This window comes from Phoxinus phoxinus (assembly GCF_949152265.1).
Source record: "Phoxinus phoxinus genome assembly, chromosome: 19".
NCBI lineage: Eukaryota > Metazoa > Chordata > Actinopteri > Cypriniformes > Leuciscidae > Phoxinus > Phoxinus phoxinus.
The window spans coordinates 22,905,055-22,925,533 of record NC_136894.1 but is presented as its reverse complement, the minus strand read 5'-3'; the positions used below and the strand labels follow the sequence as shown (position 1 = coordinate 22,925,533).

The 20,479-nt window shown below is 42.7% G+C and overlaps 2 protein-coding genes across 5 annotated transcripts in view; both read left to right on the top strand.

The window, feature by feature from the left end:
- LOC306987443 (uncharacterized protein) overlaps nucleotides 1-20,479 on the top strand; it is a 54,471-nt gene that overhangs the window by 27,752 nt on the left and 6,240 nt on the right. The gene's annotated exons all lie outside the window — the stretch shown is intronic.
- pleca (plectin a) overlaps nucleotides 1,347-20,479 on the top strand; it is a 91,380-nt gene continuing 72,247 nt past the window's right edge. For 3 of the 4 annotated variants that reach the window (XM_079591701.1, XM_079591692.1, XM_079591709.1), the window contains exon 1: nucleotides 1,370-1,654. In XM_079591701.1, coding sequence (XP_079447827.1) covers nucleotides 1,564-1,654 — 91 coding nt within the window. In that variant the 5' untranslated portion in view covers nucleotides 1,370-1,563. Of the gene's footprint in view, nucleotides 1,655-20,479 lie in introns of all 4 variants that reach the window. The other variant, XM_079591696.1, reaches the window with a different exon arrangement.

The window sequence follows — 20,479 nt, the reverse complement described above, 5'->3', positions numbered from 1 at the left end:
GTATCTTATGTTGCCAATTGCCATTGTTGAAAGTTTTGTATTTTTGTTCACCTGTTCAGTTATATCTAATATTTCCCCTTAAGCATGTTCTTTAATGACTGCTTAAAGGATTAGTTCACTTTAAAAAAAACTTTTGCTGATAATTTACTCACCCCGATGTCATCCAAGATGTCCATGTCTTTCTTTCTTCAGTCGAAAAGAAATTAAGGTTTTTGATGAAAACATTTCTCCATATAATGGACTTCACTGGCGACCAAACGGTTCAAGGTCCAAATGACAGTGTCAGTGCCGCTTCAACGGGCTTTAAACGATACCAGATGATGAATAAGGGTCTTATCTAGCGAAACGTTCGGTCATTTCAAAAATAAATAAAAAAGTTAAAGTTTTATAAGCACAAATGCTCGCCTTGCTCTGTTCTGTGATGCTATGACGTGATGCTCGTGACGTCATGTAATACGCAATTACGTTGAAAAGGTCACGCTTCACCGAGTCAGTGTTTACAAATGTGCCGAAGGAGGACCATACACACATATTCAAATGTCTTTGTGTCAGTTTATCGTTTAGAATGCCCAGTGCGTGTGCGTATCCTGGGTGTTGTAATATTAAAAAGCCTAAAAGAAAATTTTCGTCAGGATTGAAATGTTTTACTTTTCATAGATGTGTGACTTTTTCAACGTAATTGCGTATTACGTGACGTCACGAACGCGCATCACAGAACAGAGCAAGGCGAGCGTTTGTGCTTATAAAACTTAAACTTTTTTGTTTATTTTTTAAATGACCGAGCGTTTCGCTAGATAAGACCCTTATTCATCGTCTGGTATCGTTTAAAGCCCGTTGAAGCGGCACTGACACTGTCATTTGGACCTTGAACCGTTTGGTCGCCAGTGAAGTACATTATATGGAGAAATATTTTCATCAAAAACCTTAATTTATTTTCGCCTGAAGAAAGAAAGACATGGGATGACATCGGGGTGAGTAAATTATCAGCAAAAGTTTTATTAAAAGTGAACTAATCCTTTAAGCATTATGTTATGTGGTTTTATGCCCATGTGGATGCCAGGGATTTGTGTATGTTTGTTCACACATTGTTGTAAGTGGGTCTGTATGCATGTAAGAGTGTCAAAGTCCTGCTGAGATTTAGCAAATATTATCCCGCACTACATACTTCTGCTGATCTACCAGCTTCATAACGTATTCATTGTACTAGATCTGATGTCCTTAGAAAGCAGCCTGTTGCTCCTGTGTGTACATGTGTGTTGCATGTATGCCTTTAAGAGGTGGGACCATGCTCTCTCTGTGTGTGTGTGAGTGTGTTGGTATTTCTCAAGCTTAAGGAGGGGAGTGGTACTGGTGGTCTGGAACGAGAGCCAGAACTGTGGGGGAATACTCACTCACACACTTACTCATACATACACACACATACTCACACAAACACAGCCTGGAGAGAGTGAGACTGTACAAACACAAGAGTCTGTTCTGACAGACCAGTCGTGAGGAAAGCACGTCCGAAGAGGGACTGAAAGTAAGAGAAGAAGGGAAAATAGACGAGATTGACCTGACCTCATGTCCATGTACGACCCAGCCAGCGTGACTGCTCACGTAGACGAGCAGGAGTTTGTTCAAGCCTACGAGAACGTCAGGGAGAAGTATAAAGGTACTGAAGCCGCGGCTGTCACTGTCCGTGTGTGAATGCACCATCTGTGCGACTGTGATTGTGTGCATGCGTTCAAGTCTGGAGAAGAGGGGGCTGTAGCTCAGCCATTGCCGTCGGGTTATAAGTAGTTCCACATTGACTGGCAAAGATGTGCGCGACTGCAGAGTTGCAAAAGACTAAACCTAGAGGCAATAGTTGCTCTGAAACTTTTGTATCGCCATGAGTTCTACAGCTGTTTCTGTTAAAACACATGCTGGCGAGTCCGTTTAATTCAGATGTAATTCAGATGTCTTCAACCTGGTGTATCGTGGTCGTCAATCATCCAGTAGAGGACTGTCTATACACAACATGTCTTATGAGAAGTTTACTAAGTGTTAATAATTTATTCTTGCCATTTTTGCAACTATAAATACAGATTCATAGCAGTTTTATAATATTAACCTTTATTTACATATAAGGCCTGCAATATGAAGTTGTGAACAGGAAGGCAATTTAAACAGACTCTGAAAAGGATTGTGTTATTATACATTACTGTTTAAAAGTTTAGGGTCAACGTTTTTTTGATGCTTTTATTTAGCAAGGATGCATTAAATTGATCAAAAGTGACATTAAAGACATTTGTAATGTTACAAAAGATATAATGGGGTTCTTAATTACAAAAATATCACTTTTCCACAAAAACATTAAGTAGATTAAATTAACCGTGTTGAGCACTGATGATGATAAGAAATGTTTCTTGAGCATTAAAACAGCATTTGAATGATTTTCTGAATGATCATGTGACACTCAAGATTGGAGTAATGGCTGCTGAACATTCAGCTTTACATCACAGGAATAGATTGCCAAAGGGATGCCTTCCACCACATGTTCTTAAATACCTTGGAATACCATATTACATATGTGATGTGATTGTTGTTATAGGGCCATGTCAGCTAAAATATACCTTATAGCACCTAATTTGATTTAAAATGACACGTTCTAATAGTTTGTTTAAGTTAAAAGGCTCATCAGGTGATGTTTGTGTTCTTAACTGTGTAACCTTCCTCTCCCATAATCCCACTTCTGCCCCATGTCTGCTGGACTAGGTCCTGAGGAGAGATCTATAAATATCGCCCCAGTTTATAATTGTAGAGGAGAACTGGACCCAGACGGCCTGCATAAGTTTGAATATTAGTCTGAACGAATCCTCTAGAGAGGTTTTATGCTAAACTTAATGTTGGATTACCCTCCCCCCCCTCTCCCCCGGGGCAGCACACTTTACACAGGTTGCATGCATTTACTGGTCAGGTTGCACCCTTTGTTTGAATCCCAAATGTTTGCTGGATTACACAAATCCTATCTAATAATATCAAGCCTATTTAAACATCTCTTCATGTTCTGAGTGTGTAAAATGTTGTGTGTCTTCCTATGGACCTCTTCCCTTTTGAAGTGGGTCACATGGTGGCAAATTTGGCAGCAGTGTGAATGTTCCATGACCCTCTGAGACTGACCGTTTCCTCTTTTGTGTCGCCTTTCATTTTTGCGACACCTGCTGATAAGAGGCAGATTTAGAGAAGATTAAGAAATGCATAGATTGAATTAGATGTGATAACTTCTCAAATTACTGTAAGCTATATCTGTAACATTTATATTCTCTCCATTTTAGGATCATTTTAAATGTGATTTTCAGATGCGTGTTTTAAAGGTGGTTTGTCCCCACAGTGGGTTCAGTGCTGATGGATTGAAATGCAGTGGAGCGGATATTTTGGTGTAATTTCTGTTTTTAGCATCCAAACATAATACTCTTCCCGTGTGTCTCTTAAATAGGATGGATGAACTAATTTTAACCGGAATGAAATCTGTCCTATGTTTAGATTACTTTTAAATGAAGCAGTCACAGACCTCTTCAGATGCAGGATCGGATTTCGTGACTGGCATTACATTCATTCCCCACCTTCTTCCCCTTCAACCACATCTGTCTCCGAACTAGAAATTGACCTTTGACCCTAGGGAATACTTATTGAGCTTCCTGATTGTGAGGTTGAATGGTAACCAGGTAAGAGAGCCTGTGTTTGATCAGCGGAGTGTGTCCTCTAACCTTAACCAAACACAAGGTCCCTTAGATGACTGTCTAACGGCTGCTGTTGACCCGAGGCGACCCTGTGTTCAGGGAGGAGTAGCTTTTAAAGATGCAATGTGCTGTTAAACTTTGGTTTGGCCACATCTTGATATGGTATGCACACTCACATTGAATGATTTAACCCTTGACATCTTGGAAAGCCTGTCATCTTGGAATTCCTGAAGTACATTAGGGAAGTACATGTATGTAGTATGTGTATTTTAAACCAATTAGATACAGTGGCCCCAAAAAGTATTTTAAGCCACACCTGAAATATAATTGCATTAAAGGTAGGGTAGGTCAGAATTGTCTAAAAACACTTTTATTCAAATTTGTTTAAACTGTCTTTATATACCAATATTTAAAATGCAAGTACTCTGAAATAGAGAGTATAAAAAACTGAGTGACTCTAGTGTTTTTAATCTTCAATAAACACAGCTCATTAATTCCATTCACTCCCACCTAAAAACGGGTGCGCGACTGCGCGCACGTGGGAAGAGCCAGTAATAGCGGCGGTAGTCATGGCGACGGAGAGTGACAGTCGCGCAAACCAATCACTTGTTTCGTCCTGGTAGGAATTAATGAGCTGTGTTTTTTGAAGATTAAATACACTATAGTCACTCAATTTTTATACTCTCTTTTTCAAAGTACTTAAATTTTAATTATGTATTGGTATAAAGACATTTAGTATAAAGTTATTTAGACAATTCTTATACCTAACCTTTAATAAAAAGTATTAAACGTAGCGGTATTTGTCTTTAACCAAAACATTTCAATAGTTTATTAATAAAACAATTAAAAAACTTTATATAACAATAGATTAAAAAATTTAGGTTGGTAAGATTTAAAAATATATATATATTTAAAAGTAGTCTCTTATGCTCACCAAGGCTGCATTTATTTGTTAAAAAATGCAGTAAAAACTAATTTTGTGAAATATAATTTCAATATAACATGAATTTTCAGCATCATTACTCCAGTCTTCAATGTCACATGATCCATCAAAAATAATTCTTATATCCTGATTTGACACTCAAGAAACATTTCTTATTGTTGTCAATATGGAAAACATGTATTGCTGTTTACATTTTCAACTGTGATCCATTTTTTTAGGATTCTTTGAATAGATAAAAATATGAATAGTTAAAAATATGAAATAAATGGGAACATTTTTTTTTTAATAATGTGAAAGTCTTTATTGTCACTATTTCATAAATTTCATGAAGTGAGTCAATGAGAGTCCAAATACTTTTTGGGGCCACTGTTGTTTCAACTCTTTATTTTAGTTTGTGAAGAGGATCAATGAGGCAAAACCCTAAAATTTCAGTTTATAATATCAGATTATCAGTGTATTAAAAACGATCACGACAGGTAATCACATGAAACATGGAAAACAGTACGAGGTGTGGCATTGACAAAGTCTGTCAGTGTTTGTTGGCCAAACATGTGTTTCTGATCTGAATAACTTCCTTGCTTTAATCTTGAGCTACCTTTAGATCGTCCACATATGGAGCAGGTCTAACCCCTCTACTCCCTCAGCCAGGATCAGGTTTATGCAACCTGATCTTACATTCTAAAATAGTGCCTCGAAAAAGCCTACACATAGTGATGAACATACAGTATGCACGTTCACTTATTCATAACGCAGATTTGGATTTGAACTAATGCTGGTCACACGTTTAAAAGTATTTGATGTGTATCCATACAGTATTATTTGTTACACACGATTTCCTGGAACTGTCCTGAGACACACCCACTTACAGAGAAAATACACCCATGAGTAAAGCTCATGACTCAAATGAAGCTCCAAATGATGGCATGGCCAATAGGAATTGAGGGATTACTTTTTGTAATGTGATAATGATTGATGTCATTAAGCGTTCCTGTGTGAAATATGTGGATCATCTTGGGAAAGTCAGCTTCTTATATTTAGAAAACCCAGGCTGGGGTACAGTGTCACCCTATTTGAATGTGAATGATAAAATTGCAGATTATTTACAAAGAATAACAGCATATCATACATTCTTTATTGGAATTTCCTAATGCATTCAGTAGTTTTGTTCAAGAATCCATAGTTTTACAACAGAGCTTTTTAACTTAAAGGGATGAATGTGAATGAAAAGGGTAATTAAAATTATGTTCATGTTCTTTCACCCTAATGCCATTTTAAACCTTAAAAAACATTGTTTTGTCTGCAAAACACCAAAAAAGATGAATAATGCCTATACAATGAATGTCAATGGGGTCAAGTCTTTTTTTGGACCTCACTGACTTTTATTGTATGCGTTTCATTCTGCCCTGTACTATTGACAGAATGGACGTTAACACCGATATAGTTACTTTATTGAACATAACAAACCCCAGACTCTGCTATCCGGGATGAACACTAGAAGGAAAGATTTGTCTCGCACCGAATACAGGTTGTGGTGCAAAAACAACCATCCCAACAGTATAGAGAGAAAGCGGTTAAAACAGTCTTCAAAACGTTTTCTATAGAAGAAAGAAATTCATACAGGTTTGGTACGACATGAACATAATCTCATGATTAAATGATAACAGAATAAATAAAAAAATTGCGGTAAACTAAAGTCCCATAAAAGCAATTATATGCCACACTTTAGCATAACATTGACTGTCGACTGAAAGTGGGAAATTAAAATTGGAAAAGGAGCATATCGCAATACAGTGAAAGCTGTTTTCCTTTCCGAGGCCTGCATCCACGTCTTAAAGAGGGAAAGTTTAGGTAATGGAAGTCATGGTTTTCCGAACTGGAAATAGAAAGGGAATGTTGTTACTGTGAAAAACGTGTTTCTTGGAGAGAATGCTGGAAAGAAAGAGGTTTAGAGAGATATTTTATGCTGTGGGTTTCATGTTGGTGGATGATGGAGGATTGTGATGTTTAAAGTGCGTTTTTGGTCATGTTACTTGATTAGCATAATGTATTGACTAAATGAGGTGCTAGAGCAATGCAGACAGAATGTACAAATAAAATATCTTATTGAATTTCTCCCGCTCTATATTTAACACACATTTACCAACACATGATTTGTTTCTTGGATGTTTCATTAGTTTTCTAGTAAGTTGAATAGGAACAGCTGGGGAGAACAAAAATGTAAATGTTCTTTATACATTTCACACATGGGATAATTTCCAGCCGATATTGGTAACCAGAGATTGATACTGCACTTCTCTTCACCTCTTTAGGATTTCCCACACATCTACAGGCAATACCTTATGCTTAATGTCTTTGGTGCTAACGGCCATGTCTCGCTGTAATCTGCATGTTTTGGAAACTTGAGATTGTTTGTTCTGCATACCATCTCTTTTCTCCAGCATTTCCAGACGAACGGGAAAGCCAGTTTTTGATCACTTCAGCTAATGATTGATGATCATGATTGATTACTCGCACTTAAGTAAGAATGAATGTGCTATCTGTCTGTGACTTGGTTGTCAGTAAGTTAAAAATTTGCTCAGTTGGTGTGGAATTTCTGTCACTTGGATACCAGGGATGTCTGCAACAAACTCCCCATCCGTCTGGTAATGCTGCTCATACATTTGAACCAAGAAACCTGGGAGCTGTAGAAACATCTCAGTCACTTCATTATGTTGAGTCATGGAATGTTTAGTCATTGTTGGAATATAGTAGAGATTGTAGTTTTCCTGTTTGCGATGTCCAGACTAAACTCAAGGAACATGACTAAGTTGATCTGTATGTAAGTGATGGCAAAGTCTATTTGTATGCCAGTAAGTGAGTGTGTCAGAAAGTATTTTAGTATGATAATGTCCCTCCGCCCACTGAGTAGTATCTAGTATATCTAGTATAATAGACTTTATATCTATTACACAAGATGTACGAATCGCAAAAAAAACCTCACAATTTTGTCTGAGCCAAAACTCGAATGACTTACAGATTAGATGAAATCTTGTGGTAAGTTTCATGAAAGGTCAAACAGAAGTTTGATGGGATTCTGGAAGGCGTTGTGCTGGGATTTGTCATCTGTCAGCACGTAATTAACCAGTGAAAGTTGATAGATGAGCTTTAATTGAGTTTTTGGCTTATGTGTTTATCCGTCTCGACTGATGGCTCAATAACTTATAAACGTTACTCAACGAAACATCGTTATTATCACATGCACTAGGGTCAACATCATCAGAAATTTTCCCCAACATATAACAAAAAGGATTTCCCTCTGATAGATAAACAGCCTGCCAGTTATCAGATTGGTCAAGGTCCCTCATTAAACTGTCGACCTTGATTCTGTGCGCCAGAAGAGAAGCTCAAAATCAAGGTCTCTCAAGTGTCCTTTTATTTTGCTTTACTCTCAACAGGGGATAGATAGATAGATAGATAGATGGATAGATGGATAGATGGATAGATGGATAGATGGATAGATAGATGGATAGATAGATGGATAGATAGATAGATAGATCACACTGTCACACTACACTGGCTACTGTACGAGGAGAGAGTGAGTTGAAAAGATTAAACGTGTGTTTGTTGACAGTTTGCTATCTGACATGTGCTGTATCTATGGGGACCGTCTAAACAGTCTCCTGCAACGCCATTGCACTGTGTGAGGTGGGCTGATGGGTCACAGAGAGACAGGATGAGTGATCTACATGTGAAAGAGTAAACAGGTCCGTGCAAGTTGCCGAATTCTACAAGCTTTTGTGAGGTGACAAAAAGTAAGAGACGGGTCGGAGTGTTTTTGTGATCAGAGCCAACACACTTAGTAGGAAACAAATATGCCATGTACCTGTCCAGTATTTGGTAAGGCAGTATCACACAATATATTCTCTGTATATTAGAATGATTTCTGAAAGATCAGCTAACACTGACTGAAGTAATGAAGACATTTTAAGTGGTGTTAAAGGGTAACTGTCGCCAAAATTTAACCTAGGCTCTTTTTGTTTATCTACCCAAGTCAAACTTTCATGTAAAAGCATAATTAGAATGGAAACGCCACTTTTAAGATTGACCGTATTTTAGTTTTCGGTCAAAATGCCTTTTGAATGGGAGTGCTTGGGGCACTTCTATGATAGCATCAAAATCACTATTTTTAAAACAATAAGAAGGCTCGACACAACATGAAACTGTTCTTGAAGTATCACCACGGGCTCTACACATGAACTATAGCATTGACAACATTGTTTGTGTACACAAAGTTTACAAAAAAAAAAGGTTTTGTACGACTCACTTTATCAGTTAGTGTTTCCGGTGGCTGGAATTTTGTCAGTCAAAAGTAGTTGATTTCCGATTTTTTTATATATATGTAATTATTAACCTATACAGTCTGATACTTTTTTTATGGACCAGCTAACATTCGCTCTTATCCAGCTCTTTGTATCTCTAACAAGTTTGTTCTACCAAAGGATGTTTTGGTTCTCTTACGTAGAGTTCTCTCGTACTGCGTCGAAGAACGCTACGGGAAAGATATTTCTTTGTCGAGATTGAAGCCAAAAATTAATCCTTAATTTTGTAATATTGTAAAACGCTTTTCTGAAGCATACAACCTAGGCGGAGCAATACAGCTCACCCATTGGCTGCTCTGCCAGAAAAGCACAGCCTATGCGAGGCCAGGACGCTGACCAATGAGGACGCTTCGCGCCCTTCTGCGTCACCTCCCGCCCAAACAGGCGTGGCCTAGGCCTATAAATACGAGCATAGCTGTCTAACACGCCGATTTTCTTAAATTCACGAAGCTGCACGCATCGTTGGATTGGATTCGAGCCACCACAGCCGTTTGGATACAAGCACCTCAGCAGGACGCGCCTCTTACCTGAAGCCGCTGGTCATCGCCGCCTTCAGCCGCCGTTCCCTGCTGCGCTTCTCCGGCGTGGAATATCCTTTACATTATGTGTGTGTGTTTTGTGTGTGTGTTCGCCGTCGCGTCACACAGTTTTTCCACACTAAAAGAGCCGAGCGTCTTTTTCAAGATGTCTCGCACCTCCTGTGGCTCGTGTAGAGCCCCGCTCAGCGACAGGGACCACGTGCTGTGTTTCCTGCCTGTGAGTATCACGCAGCTTCAGCTCTCGTCGATGGCGGCTGCCATCGCTGTAATTTGATGCCTACGGTGACTCTGCGGACTCGCCTGGCGTTCATTTACTGAAGCTGCACCCTTTTCCGCCCGCTGTAGTGCCGCGCCGTGAAAAGCGCCGTGCTCAGCGGAGCCCGGAACCTCCCTTCACCACGAGGTGCTCGCCGCTGCTGCCGCTAGCTCCTCCGCCCGCTTCGCTGGACTCTCTGACCGACGGACAAGGGCCGCTGTGTGCCGCCGCGTCCGTCATGGATGAGGAAGATGAAGCCGTGTCTGTGAAGGACGACTGCTGTTCTCTCCTCGCTTCGGGTAGCGAGGGATGGGCGAGCTCCGAGGATCTCCCCTCCCCCGCCGCTCGTGAGCGTCGACGGAGAAAGACCAGCATCGATGCGCTTACCGGCTGGATGGCTGCTTTTCTGCAGAGGAACGTACGTTACCGTCCTCACGACCCGCGCCTTTTTCTTCCTGAATTCACGAAGAAATCGCGGAGTCCCGGAAAGCCCCGTTTTCAGCCAGGATGCGCATTTCTGCTTCGAGGAAAGCTACAGTGTTAAAATCCCGCCGCGGCCGGATTTCACTAAAATGTCTCGCTCGCACAGTCCCAACATTCGCGACCGTGCCAGTGTATTTTGCAGTCACCAAATCGGCATCAATGCCCGTTTGCCTGCACACAGACGCCGTTTTCACGACGCCCCAGGTAAATCTGAAAATGTATTTACTGGTGTCCCGGCCACGGCCGATGGTGTAATGTGTGTATCCGTAATGCCCACGACCTAGTGCCCATTCGTACACACAAGCACAGCCCTACACAATACAGGGCTTGCACACATAAAATCGACTCGTGTCGGTTGTGCTTCACATGTAAGCTAGTGAACGTGCCCGCTTTTCAGTGCCCACAATCACTACACACTGCATGTCCCGTGGTTTCTGTAAAAACGAAACGAATGTACGGTCAGTCGGTTCTGATAGACAGTACTCTCTGTGCTACACGGTGTCCCGGCCATGGCCGATGATGTAATGTGTGTAACTGTATGCCCACGACCCAGTGCCCATCTGTACACACAAGCACAGCCCCGCACAATACAGGGCTTGCACACATAAATCGACTCATTTCGATTGTGCATTATATGTAGTGAGCGTGCCCGTTTTCAAGCGCCCACAATCACTACAAGCTACATGTCACACGGTTTCTATGAAACGAAACCTATGCACGGTCAGTCAGTTCTAATAGACAGTACTTCCCAGTGCTATAAATGTACCCGCGTTCACGCACCCACATTTATTCTCAAACATGCCGAGCCGTACGGGGCTCGCACCGCGCGCTCCCTCTTTCAGCTGAGAGAGCTGAGAGCGCGCGCGGGCTGCCCGCTCGATTAAGCGCGCCCCCGCATCACGCTGCAATGGCGCCCATGTTACAGCACACGACTGCTCTCGTGTCGCCGCCATTTCGCGGCCAGAGCCCGGTTTTTCAACCCGTGCAAGCACAGCCCTGAACAACACAGGGTCTGCACACATAAAATCGGCTCATGCCGATTGTGTTTTACATGTAGTGAGCGTGACCCACTGCCAAGTGCCCACAACCACTACACACTGCACGTTCCGCGGGTTTCTGTAAAAACGAAACTAACGAACGGTCAGTCAGTACACAAAAACAGTGTTCCCGGTGTTATAAATGTGCCCGCCACCAAGCGCCCACGTTTATTCACAAACATCACGAGCCCTACGGGACTCGTCCCGCGCGCTCTCTCTCGACACAGAGAGCTGAGCGCGCGCGGGATGCATACTGTGTTAAACATGCCCCCCGCCTCACACGCCACGGCGTCCATGTCACAGCACACGGTTGCTCTCGTGTCGCCGCCATTTCGCGACCAGGGCCCAGATTACATTCAACCCCTAGTCACACGTGCAGATGCATGGGAATGACTTCCCGGGGTCTCAGAATGGGTGCTAGAGACTATAAAAAGAGGCTATTCGCTACAGTTTCATCGACGCCCTCCCCGTTTCACGGAGAAAGTCGAAACTACGGTGAAAACAGAAGAAGCACATCTACTTCGAGCCGAAATAGCGAAGCTATTGAGCAAAGGGGCCATAGAGCCTTTATCTCAAGCTCAGAGCGAAGGGGGTCTGTACAGCAGATATTTTCTGGAACCGAAAAAAGACGGGGGTCTCAGACCCATTTTAGATCTCAGGCATCTGAACAAAGCGCTGACAAAGCGAAAGTTCAGAATGCTCACGACCAGAGCTATCCTCGCGCAGATTCGCCGAGGAGACTGGTTTATGGCAATAGATCTGAAAGACGCGTATTTTCATACAAATTGCGTCACGTCACAGGCGATTTTTGAGATTCGCCTTCGGGGGCCAGGCATATCAGTACACAGTCTTGCCATTCGGCCTGTCTCTAGCACCTCGTACATTTACAGTGTGCATGGACGCGGCGCTGGCACCCCTGAGACTCCGCGGCATTCGAATTCTGAATTATTTGGACGATTGGCTGATTCTAGCTCAATCACCTTCAGAACGCATCCGCCACAAGACCCTAATTCTCGATCACCTCGAGTGCTTAGGTCTGAGAGTCAATTGGGAGAAAAGTTCACTGTTTCCCAGTCAAAGGATCTCCTTTTTAGGACTGGATCTGAACTCACTGTCTATGACAGCACAGCTGTCATCACAGCGCAGGCAAAATACCCTGCAATGGCGAAATCCTTCCTCAGCGGCCACATAGTGCCACTCAGGAGATTTCAGAAAAAGCTGGGCCTCATGGCCTCAGCCTCAACAGTGCTGCAGTTGGGCCTGCTGCGCATGCGCCCACTACAGTTCTGGTTGAGAGCGCGCGTACCGCGCCGAGCATGGTTACACGGTCGTTATCGCCTCAAGGTCACTCAGGAATGCATTTCAGCCCTGACACCATGGAGAGCGTCAGACTGGTACCGGTCAGGTGTAAGCCTGGGGACTTCCTCGAGCCTGAAGGTGGTGTCCACGGACGCGTCCACCTCAGGCTGGGGAGCACTGCTCGACGGCAGTCCGCTCTTTGGCCAGTGGTCAGAGCGAGCCGAACTACCGCACATAAACTGCCTGGAAATGATGGCAGTGGACTTTGCGCTGAGGCGCTTCTGTCCCCGGATAAAAGGACACCACGTCCTGGTCCGCTCGGACAACATGTCGGTAGTAGCCTACATAAACCACCAGGGTGGCGTGAGATCCCGGAACCTATTCAGGTTAGCGGAACGCATACTGGTGTGGGCCCAGCACAACCTGCGCTCGTTAAGAGCAATGCACGTGCCAGGTCACTTGAACGTAGGCCCGGACAGACTCTCACGGAACAACGTTCCTACGGGAGAGTGGTCCCTACACACACAGACAGTGCGTCTGCTGTGGAAAACGTTCGGCAGAGCGGAAATAGACCTGTTTGCAAACCAGGAAAACGCTCATTGCCCAGAATTCTTTTCGAAGAGCGCGAACGCGCTGGCCAGAGTCTGGCCCCGCCGCCCGCTCTATGCTTTTCCTCCTGTCTCACTCCTGCCTCAAGTGCTGGAGCGTATCAAGGAGAGCGGATGCTCAGTACTGCTAGTTGCTCCATTCTGGACGAATCAGACCTGGTTCCCAGCTTTGATGCGACTGAAAAGTACTGCCCCGTGGCCGATTCCAGTGAGGAGAGACCTCCTCTCACAGGCCAAGGGCTCGATTCTGCATCCTCACCCCGAGCTTTGGTCCCTACACGTATGGGCCATAAACGGGTACCCGCTAACCTCCCAAGAGGAGTGTTAGACACGATCGAACAAGCTAGGGCTCCGTCTACTAGACGGCTCTACGCTTCCAAATGGTCGGTGTTCTCTGGATGGTGTTCAGATCAAGGTCTGTCACCACTTCAGTGTGGAGAACCGGAGATTCTCTCCTTCTTGCAAGAGCTATTGGATAAGGGAAGAACCCCATCCACGCTCAAAGTCTATGTGGCTGCCATATCAGCGTTCGTTAATCCAACGCTTGGCCGTTCACTAGGCAGGAACGACCTGGTGGTCCGCTTCCTGAGAGGCGCCAGGAGGTTAAACCCTCCAAGGCCTCCTTCAGTCCCCGTTTGGGACCTTTCTACAGTGTTGAACGCTATGAAAGGGGCCCCTTTCGAGCCTATTCACTCAGTTGACATGAAACACCTGTCTCTCAAGACCGTGTTTCTTTTGGCTCTCGCTTCAGTGAAGCGTGTGGGAGACTTGCAAGCGCTCTCAGTGAGAGCTTCTTGTATGGAGTTCGGGCCAAACGACTCTATAGTCGTATTGAAACCGAAGCATGGGTACGTGCCTAAGTCCCTCAACACACCGTTCAGGGCTCAGGTCATCTCCCTGTCGGCCATGCCGGCCTCAGAGGACGGAAATAGCTCCCTTTGCCCGGTCAGGGCATTAAGAGCTTACGTGTCCCGCTCCGCTGTTTTTCGACAGACGGAGCAGCTCTTTGTTTCGTTCAGCGGGCGCTCCAAGGGACGAGCCGCAACGAAACAGAGTCTATCTCGATGGGTAGTGAACGCCAATGCGCTAGCCTACGCATCTAGAGGCTTGGAATGCCCTTTGGGCATCAGAGCACATTCCACGAGAGGCATGGCCTCTTCATGGGCTTGGTATAGCGGAATCTCGTTACATGATATCTGTATGGCGGCAGGCTGGGCCTCCCCGTCTACATTTATTAGGTTCTGTAACCTAGAGGTTCCTGCGTTGCAGGCTAAACTGCTCTCGGTCTAGAAGACTATGTATAAGTGTTCCTGCCCCGCGCTGCGGCCCAGGTCACTTCAATGGTAATATGTACAAGTGCTCCTGCCCCGCGTTGCGGCCCAGGTCACTTCAATGCCTAATATGTATAAGTGTTCCTGCCCCGCGCTGCGGCCCAGGTCACTTCAATGTTTAAGCATCACTCACTGACAATGTGTCCCATGAGCATGCTATTACCCTTCATATATATCTATATTTACATATATATGCTATTATGCCTTAAGAGGCACTACTATAAGGGATGATGCTATTTAGCCGCTCTCCCTATACTTCTTGGGGTAGGCGCTTGTATACCAGGGCGCGCGCGCCCTTAGGTGTCTGTGTCGATCCAAGAACACGCACGGCGGTTTGCATAGGGTTCCCGTAGCGTTCTTCGACGCAGTACGAGAGAACTCTACGTAAGAGAACGTACTCGGTTACTAACGTAACCTCGGTTCTCTCTAGGAGAGGGAACGAGTACTGCGTCTCATGCCGTGCGTGTCCACGCTGCGTCGCTTCATTGACGAAAATCGGCGTGTTAGACAGCTATGCTCGTATTTATAGGCCTAGGTCACGCCTGTTTGGGCGGGAGGTGACGCAGAAGGGCGCGAAGCGTCCTCATTGGTCAGCGTCCTGGCCTCGCATAGGCTGTGCTTTTCTGGCAGAGCAGCCAATGGGTGAGCTGTATTGCTCCGCCTAGGTTGTATGCTTCAGAAAAGCGTTTTACAATATTACAAAATTAAGGATTAATTTTTGGCTTCAATCTCGACAAAGAAATATCTTTCCCGTAGCGTTCTTCGACGCAGTACTCGTTCCCTCTCCTAGAGAGAACCGAGGTTACGTTAGTAACCGAGTACGTTTTCTTGCTTTGACTGACAGTAGCCTTTTGAGTCTCAAGATGGGCTGTGATTAGCTTTCTATCTTTCATTGGTATGGACTGTGTGTGGAGTGATATAAAAGACACTGGAAGATGCTCCGATATGTTGCCATGGATTGCAGTAAAAAAGAAAAGAAAAAAAGTGACTGCTCATTGCTCAATATTGTGACTGACCAATCAAAACACATATTTCAGAGAGCCGTGTAATAGTTATTTACCACCTGCTCTAATGCAGTATTTATCAGAACAAAGCAATGGCTTCTTTCCCAGCAGTTCATCACAGATTTGGCAAATATGATTTTTTTTTCACTTCCTGCAAACTAAGCTATTAAAGCAGATCAATTGCAGTGTAGCTGGCCATGCCCATGGCTCTAGATAGTGACTGAAATTCAGAAGGAAACTATTATTTTTTGGAATAACTGAGCTGAAGTGTCATTTAGGGTGTATTCACACCAGGAAAGTCCGATGGTTCACTTGCTTTGGTCCGGACCAAATACATTTTTTTGTTTTTTTGTTAGGTACGGTTCGCTTTCACACTGCTCTTTTTGCAAGTGAACCAAAATGTGTAAACAAAACCACACGTGTGCTAAGGTCGTCCATTCATTGGACAAGGATTCTCAAGTACAGAAATATATATATATAGTATTTTTTTAAAATGAACTAAGTTCACGTTCATTTGTTAAATTCTTTTAACAAAGATGTAGGCTATTATTAATAATAATGTTATTTCAACACAATATCTCGTTATTTCGAAATAATATATGTGTGCGTGCATCTGTAAATCCGGTGACGCGTGTATTGATTTTTATTAATAAACAAGTGTTTTCTCTAAAAGTGTCAACTCGGCTGCAAAGATGAAGTTGACGATCGCCATCTCCGTGTGAACGCGCTTATAGAGAGAAATGCACATAAATAGGCTAAGCCTAATAATGGATAGCTACATAATCAGAGAGTAGCCTTTTTCTTTTTTCGTTTTGAATTATTTATTTTAAAGACATTTCAAGCTTTGTGTATTTGGTGTATTTGTCATGTCTGTGTGAGGCATACACTGAGTTTCGTTAAGTTAGGATGTGCTCTAGTTCACGTGCGCAAGTGAGTGCGCGGGCGCCTCCGTTATATTTGTTTCGTCGGCCTATTCATTAAATACAGGCAATTGGTTGATGAAAAATTGATTAAAATTAAGATACAATTTATACAAAACGAAATTCACTTTAAAGAAAGGCTTTCTAGCCTATAACAACTTCAACTTCAACGATCAAAATCATGTCTGACCCGCTCCATGTCTCATATTGCGCATCCTATCTCGGTCGTGCTGTTCACTTTTTCATAAATCAACATAAATGGAAAAAAAAAATAACATTATAATATTTTAACAAATATGAAACGCGCTTTTTTTAATGGCTACAACAGTATAGTAGGCCTACATATCCTACTCTCTATTTGTACAAATTTCTGCACATTAATTTAATTCTGAAGTTTGCACAGACAAGTTGAAAGGCATTTGTTCAAATCAAGTTCACGGATAATTGTGCGTGCATTTATTAGCCTAATCATTATGATAGGCTACTAAAATCCTAACAAATAGGCTATGCTATGTACAAAAAATTAGATGAGTTCTCTCGAAAAATCTCTCGTTCACGTTCATTGTATGAAAAGTGATTCGTTCAGTTCAGCGTTCGGAATATGATATGATATGATATGCAAAATATGAACGCGTTCAGTGAACGTCGTTCAATCGAACGCGTTCATGCACAACACTGCCAATGATGCACACACGACGCGCAGAAAGACGCGCAACATTGGCCAGACAGCGCGCCGGAAAGGAATTCTCTTTCGCACTTGAACGAACAATATTGGGTCGATATTGATATTGGGCCGATATTGGGTCGGTTCATGTTCACATCGTAAACGAACCGTACCAGAGTTCGTTTGGAACCGTACCGAGACCACCTCTTCAGCTGGGTCTCGGTTCGATTGTTTGGTCCGCACCAGAGTTCGATTGCTGTATTCACACCTGCCCAAAAGGTCCGCACCAAGGGGGGAAACGAACTAGAGTTCGATTCAATCGAACCAAACAAGGCAGGTGTGAATACACCCTTATACTTTTAAAAACACTTTTTCAGCAACGGAGTGCTACTTAGTTTACAAAGGTTGGCCAAAACAGAGATCATTAGAATATACATTGTCTTTATAGAAAAATCTAGGGCTTTTCACACTTGATATAATCAACAAGCCCGGGGTAAACTGAATGCCAGGTTATATTGCTTCATGTTTTACACAGCTCATAATTTACCCAGGGTTAACAAATTAAAGTTCCTCCTGTACATTCCTAAACTCAGGGTTTACATTCTTATTTGCAGTGTCAGTCTTATTGATTGGATTAACATTGTATACGCAACCTGTTTGCAAAGGCTCTAACATTGCGCATCCTCATATTATATATCGCCAACTGCTATCAAGTTTGTCTATGGACTTTTCAGACTATAAAGGTTAAAATGAAACGGTCTCTTCCACACTCCAAATGTTTTCTATCACCATTTGACATTTTTCGCCTCAAATGATATCTGTCTCTCATTAGCAATCGCGCCCTGCTTCATACCACAGTCATGTTAAAAACATAAATGTATTCACTCATCCATAAACATTATTAGATCCATCAGCTTGACAACAAGATCCATAAATCCGCTTAATGCTTATGCGTCATCAACCTACGTCTTTGTTATTGTAAAAGTTTAGCGACCCCTAGCGGCGAAAAAAATTACATAATAGCTTTAATGCCAAATCTTATAAGAAATATTTAAAGGAATACAACTAAATACAACTTTTTCCCAGGCACCTTACCCCTACACTATTGGCAATCTTACGTCTTTCGTAATTTTGTTGTCGAACCAGATGTTTCGAATACAATAAGAGGGCGGGGTTTATGAGCTATACTGCATTCAGCCACCTGGGGGCGATCGAAATGTTTTGGCTTCACATCTTAGGACTTGTGTTGTGTGGCACACTTGGTGTAAATATACACTCTGATATTTAAATATCTCAAGCTTGAACCCCTTTACGTTGTGCTGCCTTGTTTGTGGCTATGACAGACTTGTAGAGGTAGAATAAAAAAGGGTCACTGGGGAAAGAAACAGGCAGAAATAGAATAGCAGTCTGTGTGTGTGTGAGAGAGAGAGAGAGAGAGAGAGAGAGAGAGAGAGAGAGAGAGAGAGAGAGAGAGAGCTGCTAATCTCAGGAACTTCAGCAGTAGGCCAGCTGCTCTCAAAACGCTGTGTCATCTAGTCTGTATGGGGCTTTTCTCTTTTTGTGTGTTTTGAGCCCGTGTTCTGGCTTTGATTGTGCACACACATCAGTTATTACAACAACAAAGTCTGATGACAAAATCAAATAATGCTTTGGCAAAAAAGAAGATTAGGTGCACTGATGTCGTCAATAATTGTTTAGTGTGAATTTATCTTTTTTTTCCTGCATAACTGTCGAGTAGACTTTACGTTGCAGAAGCATGAATTGCAGCAAGTACAGTGCCATTCTTTGCTGAGTCACTGTACTGTAGCAGTGCTGAATTATGTCTATGATGCTTTTCCATTACTTTATTCATGCGCTATGAAAGAATAAGGGATGTAATAAGATTTTTTGTTCTTGTTGTAGATCATCATTGCCATGCCATCTGTTGTTTGAAAAGCCTACACACTCTCAGCTTTAGATCTTAGCTCATTTGTTTGTGTGTGTCAACTGTTTGTTTACATGTCAACCTTGTTTTTAATATCACACGTTATTTTTGAGCTTACACACTTACATAAACGCATGAGAAGCTATTCAAAAAACGTATGCCACAATTCTGTCAGCTCACATATTAACGAGCTGTCATTCTCATATCTTTACAAGCTTTTCACACATCATTGAAATGGGTAATAGGCAATCAATAGGTAATCAGGCAGCCGAATCAATGATTTAATCATTCACATAATCTCATTTTCACAGGCTTTCACGAGCCAATAACAACACACAAGTATTTTTTACATTTACATTGTATTACATTTCCACACTTTATGTCTTTTTTTTGTTTCGCTTTGCTTTGTTTTTTTGTCTAGTTTTGTCTTGTTAGGGGCCCGAGCACCAATGGTGCGAGGCCCCAATTGGAATTGCTCCATTTATTATCTGAATATTATTATTGTTGTCTGAAATTAACATAAAAGAAAGAAGTAAAGGTGTGTAAATATATGTCTAAGGGATCTATTTATATATTCAATGAATAATTATTATTTTACCCTGGAAAATGCTAAAAATATGAAGCCAAGTCCAGACCACAAGAGCAGTTTTTTGGTAGTGACTCACTTTGTGTGTGCAGTTTTAGCATGTTTTCATAAGACACCGATGCTGTCATGATGAATAAGAGATTCAGATAGAAAATATGGATTCATAAATGAGAATCTGTGGGTGCATTTAGCTAAAAACTGACAGGTTGTAAATTGTTTTTATGGATAGCATTTGGAGTCATCATTTTAAGAGCTAAAAAAAACATACAGTGGTTTCACAAATTACAGGGAAAGAGAGATGCGACCAAGGTCCCAGAGTGCATTTCTCTCAAGTTTGCGTTCTTGTGCCATTTCTGTCCTTGTCTTTTACTCATTCTTTTGCATTTGACTTCTTTACATCTTTCTCTCTCTTAGTTGAAACCATCTGCATCTGTCTCCCACCTTCAAACATCCCATAAGTGGGCACGATTTCTACTTATGCCGCATTTTGATTGGCTCAGGCACCCCGTGGGACCCATGGGGGATGGGATGGGCTGGGCTGGGCTGGAGGAAAGACAGAGAAGGAGGAAGAAGTGAGGGAGGGGTACTTTTCACATCACAGTTTCCCTGCGAACAGGGAATGAGCAAGTGTGAGAGAAGGAGTGAGTGGGCGAGCGAGAGAGAGAGAGAGGATCAAAACAGAGAAACCACACGGTCAGCAAGCAGCACTGCAGACTTAGCCGAGAGGAGAACAGAACTAAATCCTGAAGTCTTGCTGCTGGTGAAATCTTACTGGACTGACCTTGCGCAGTGCACGCGCACACACACACACACACTCACACTC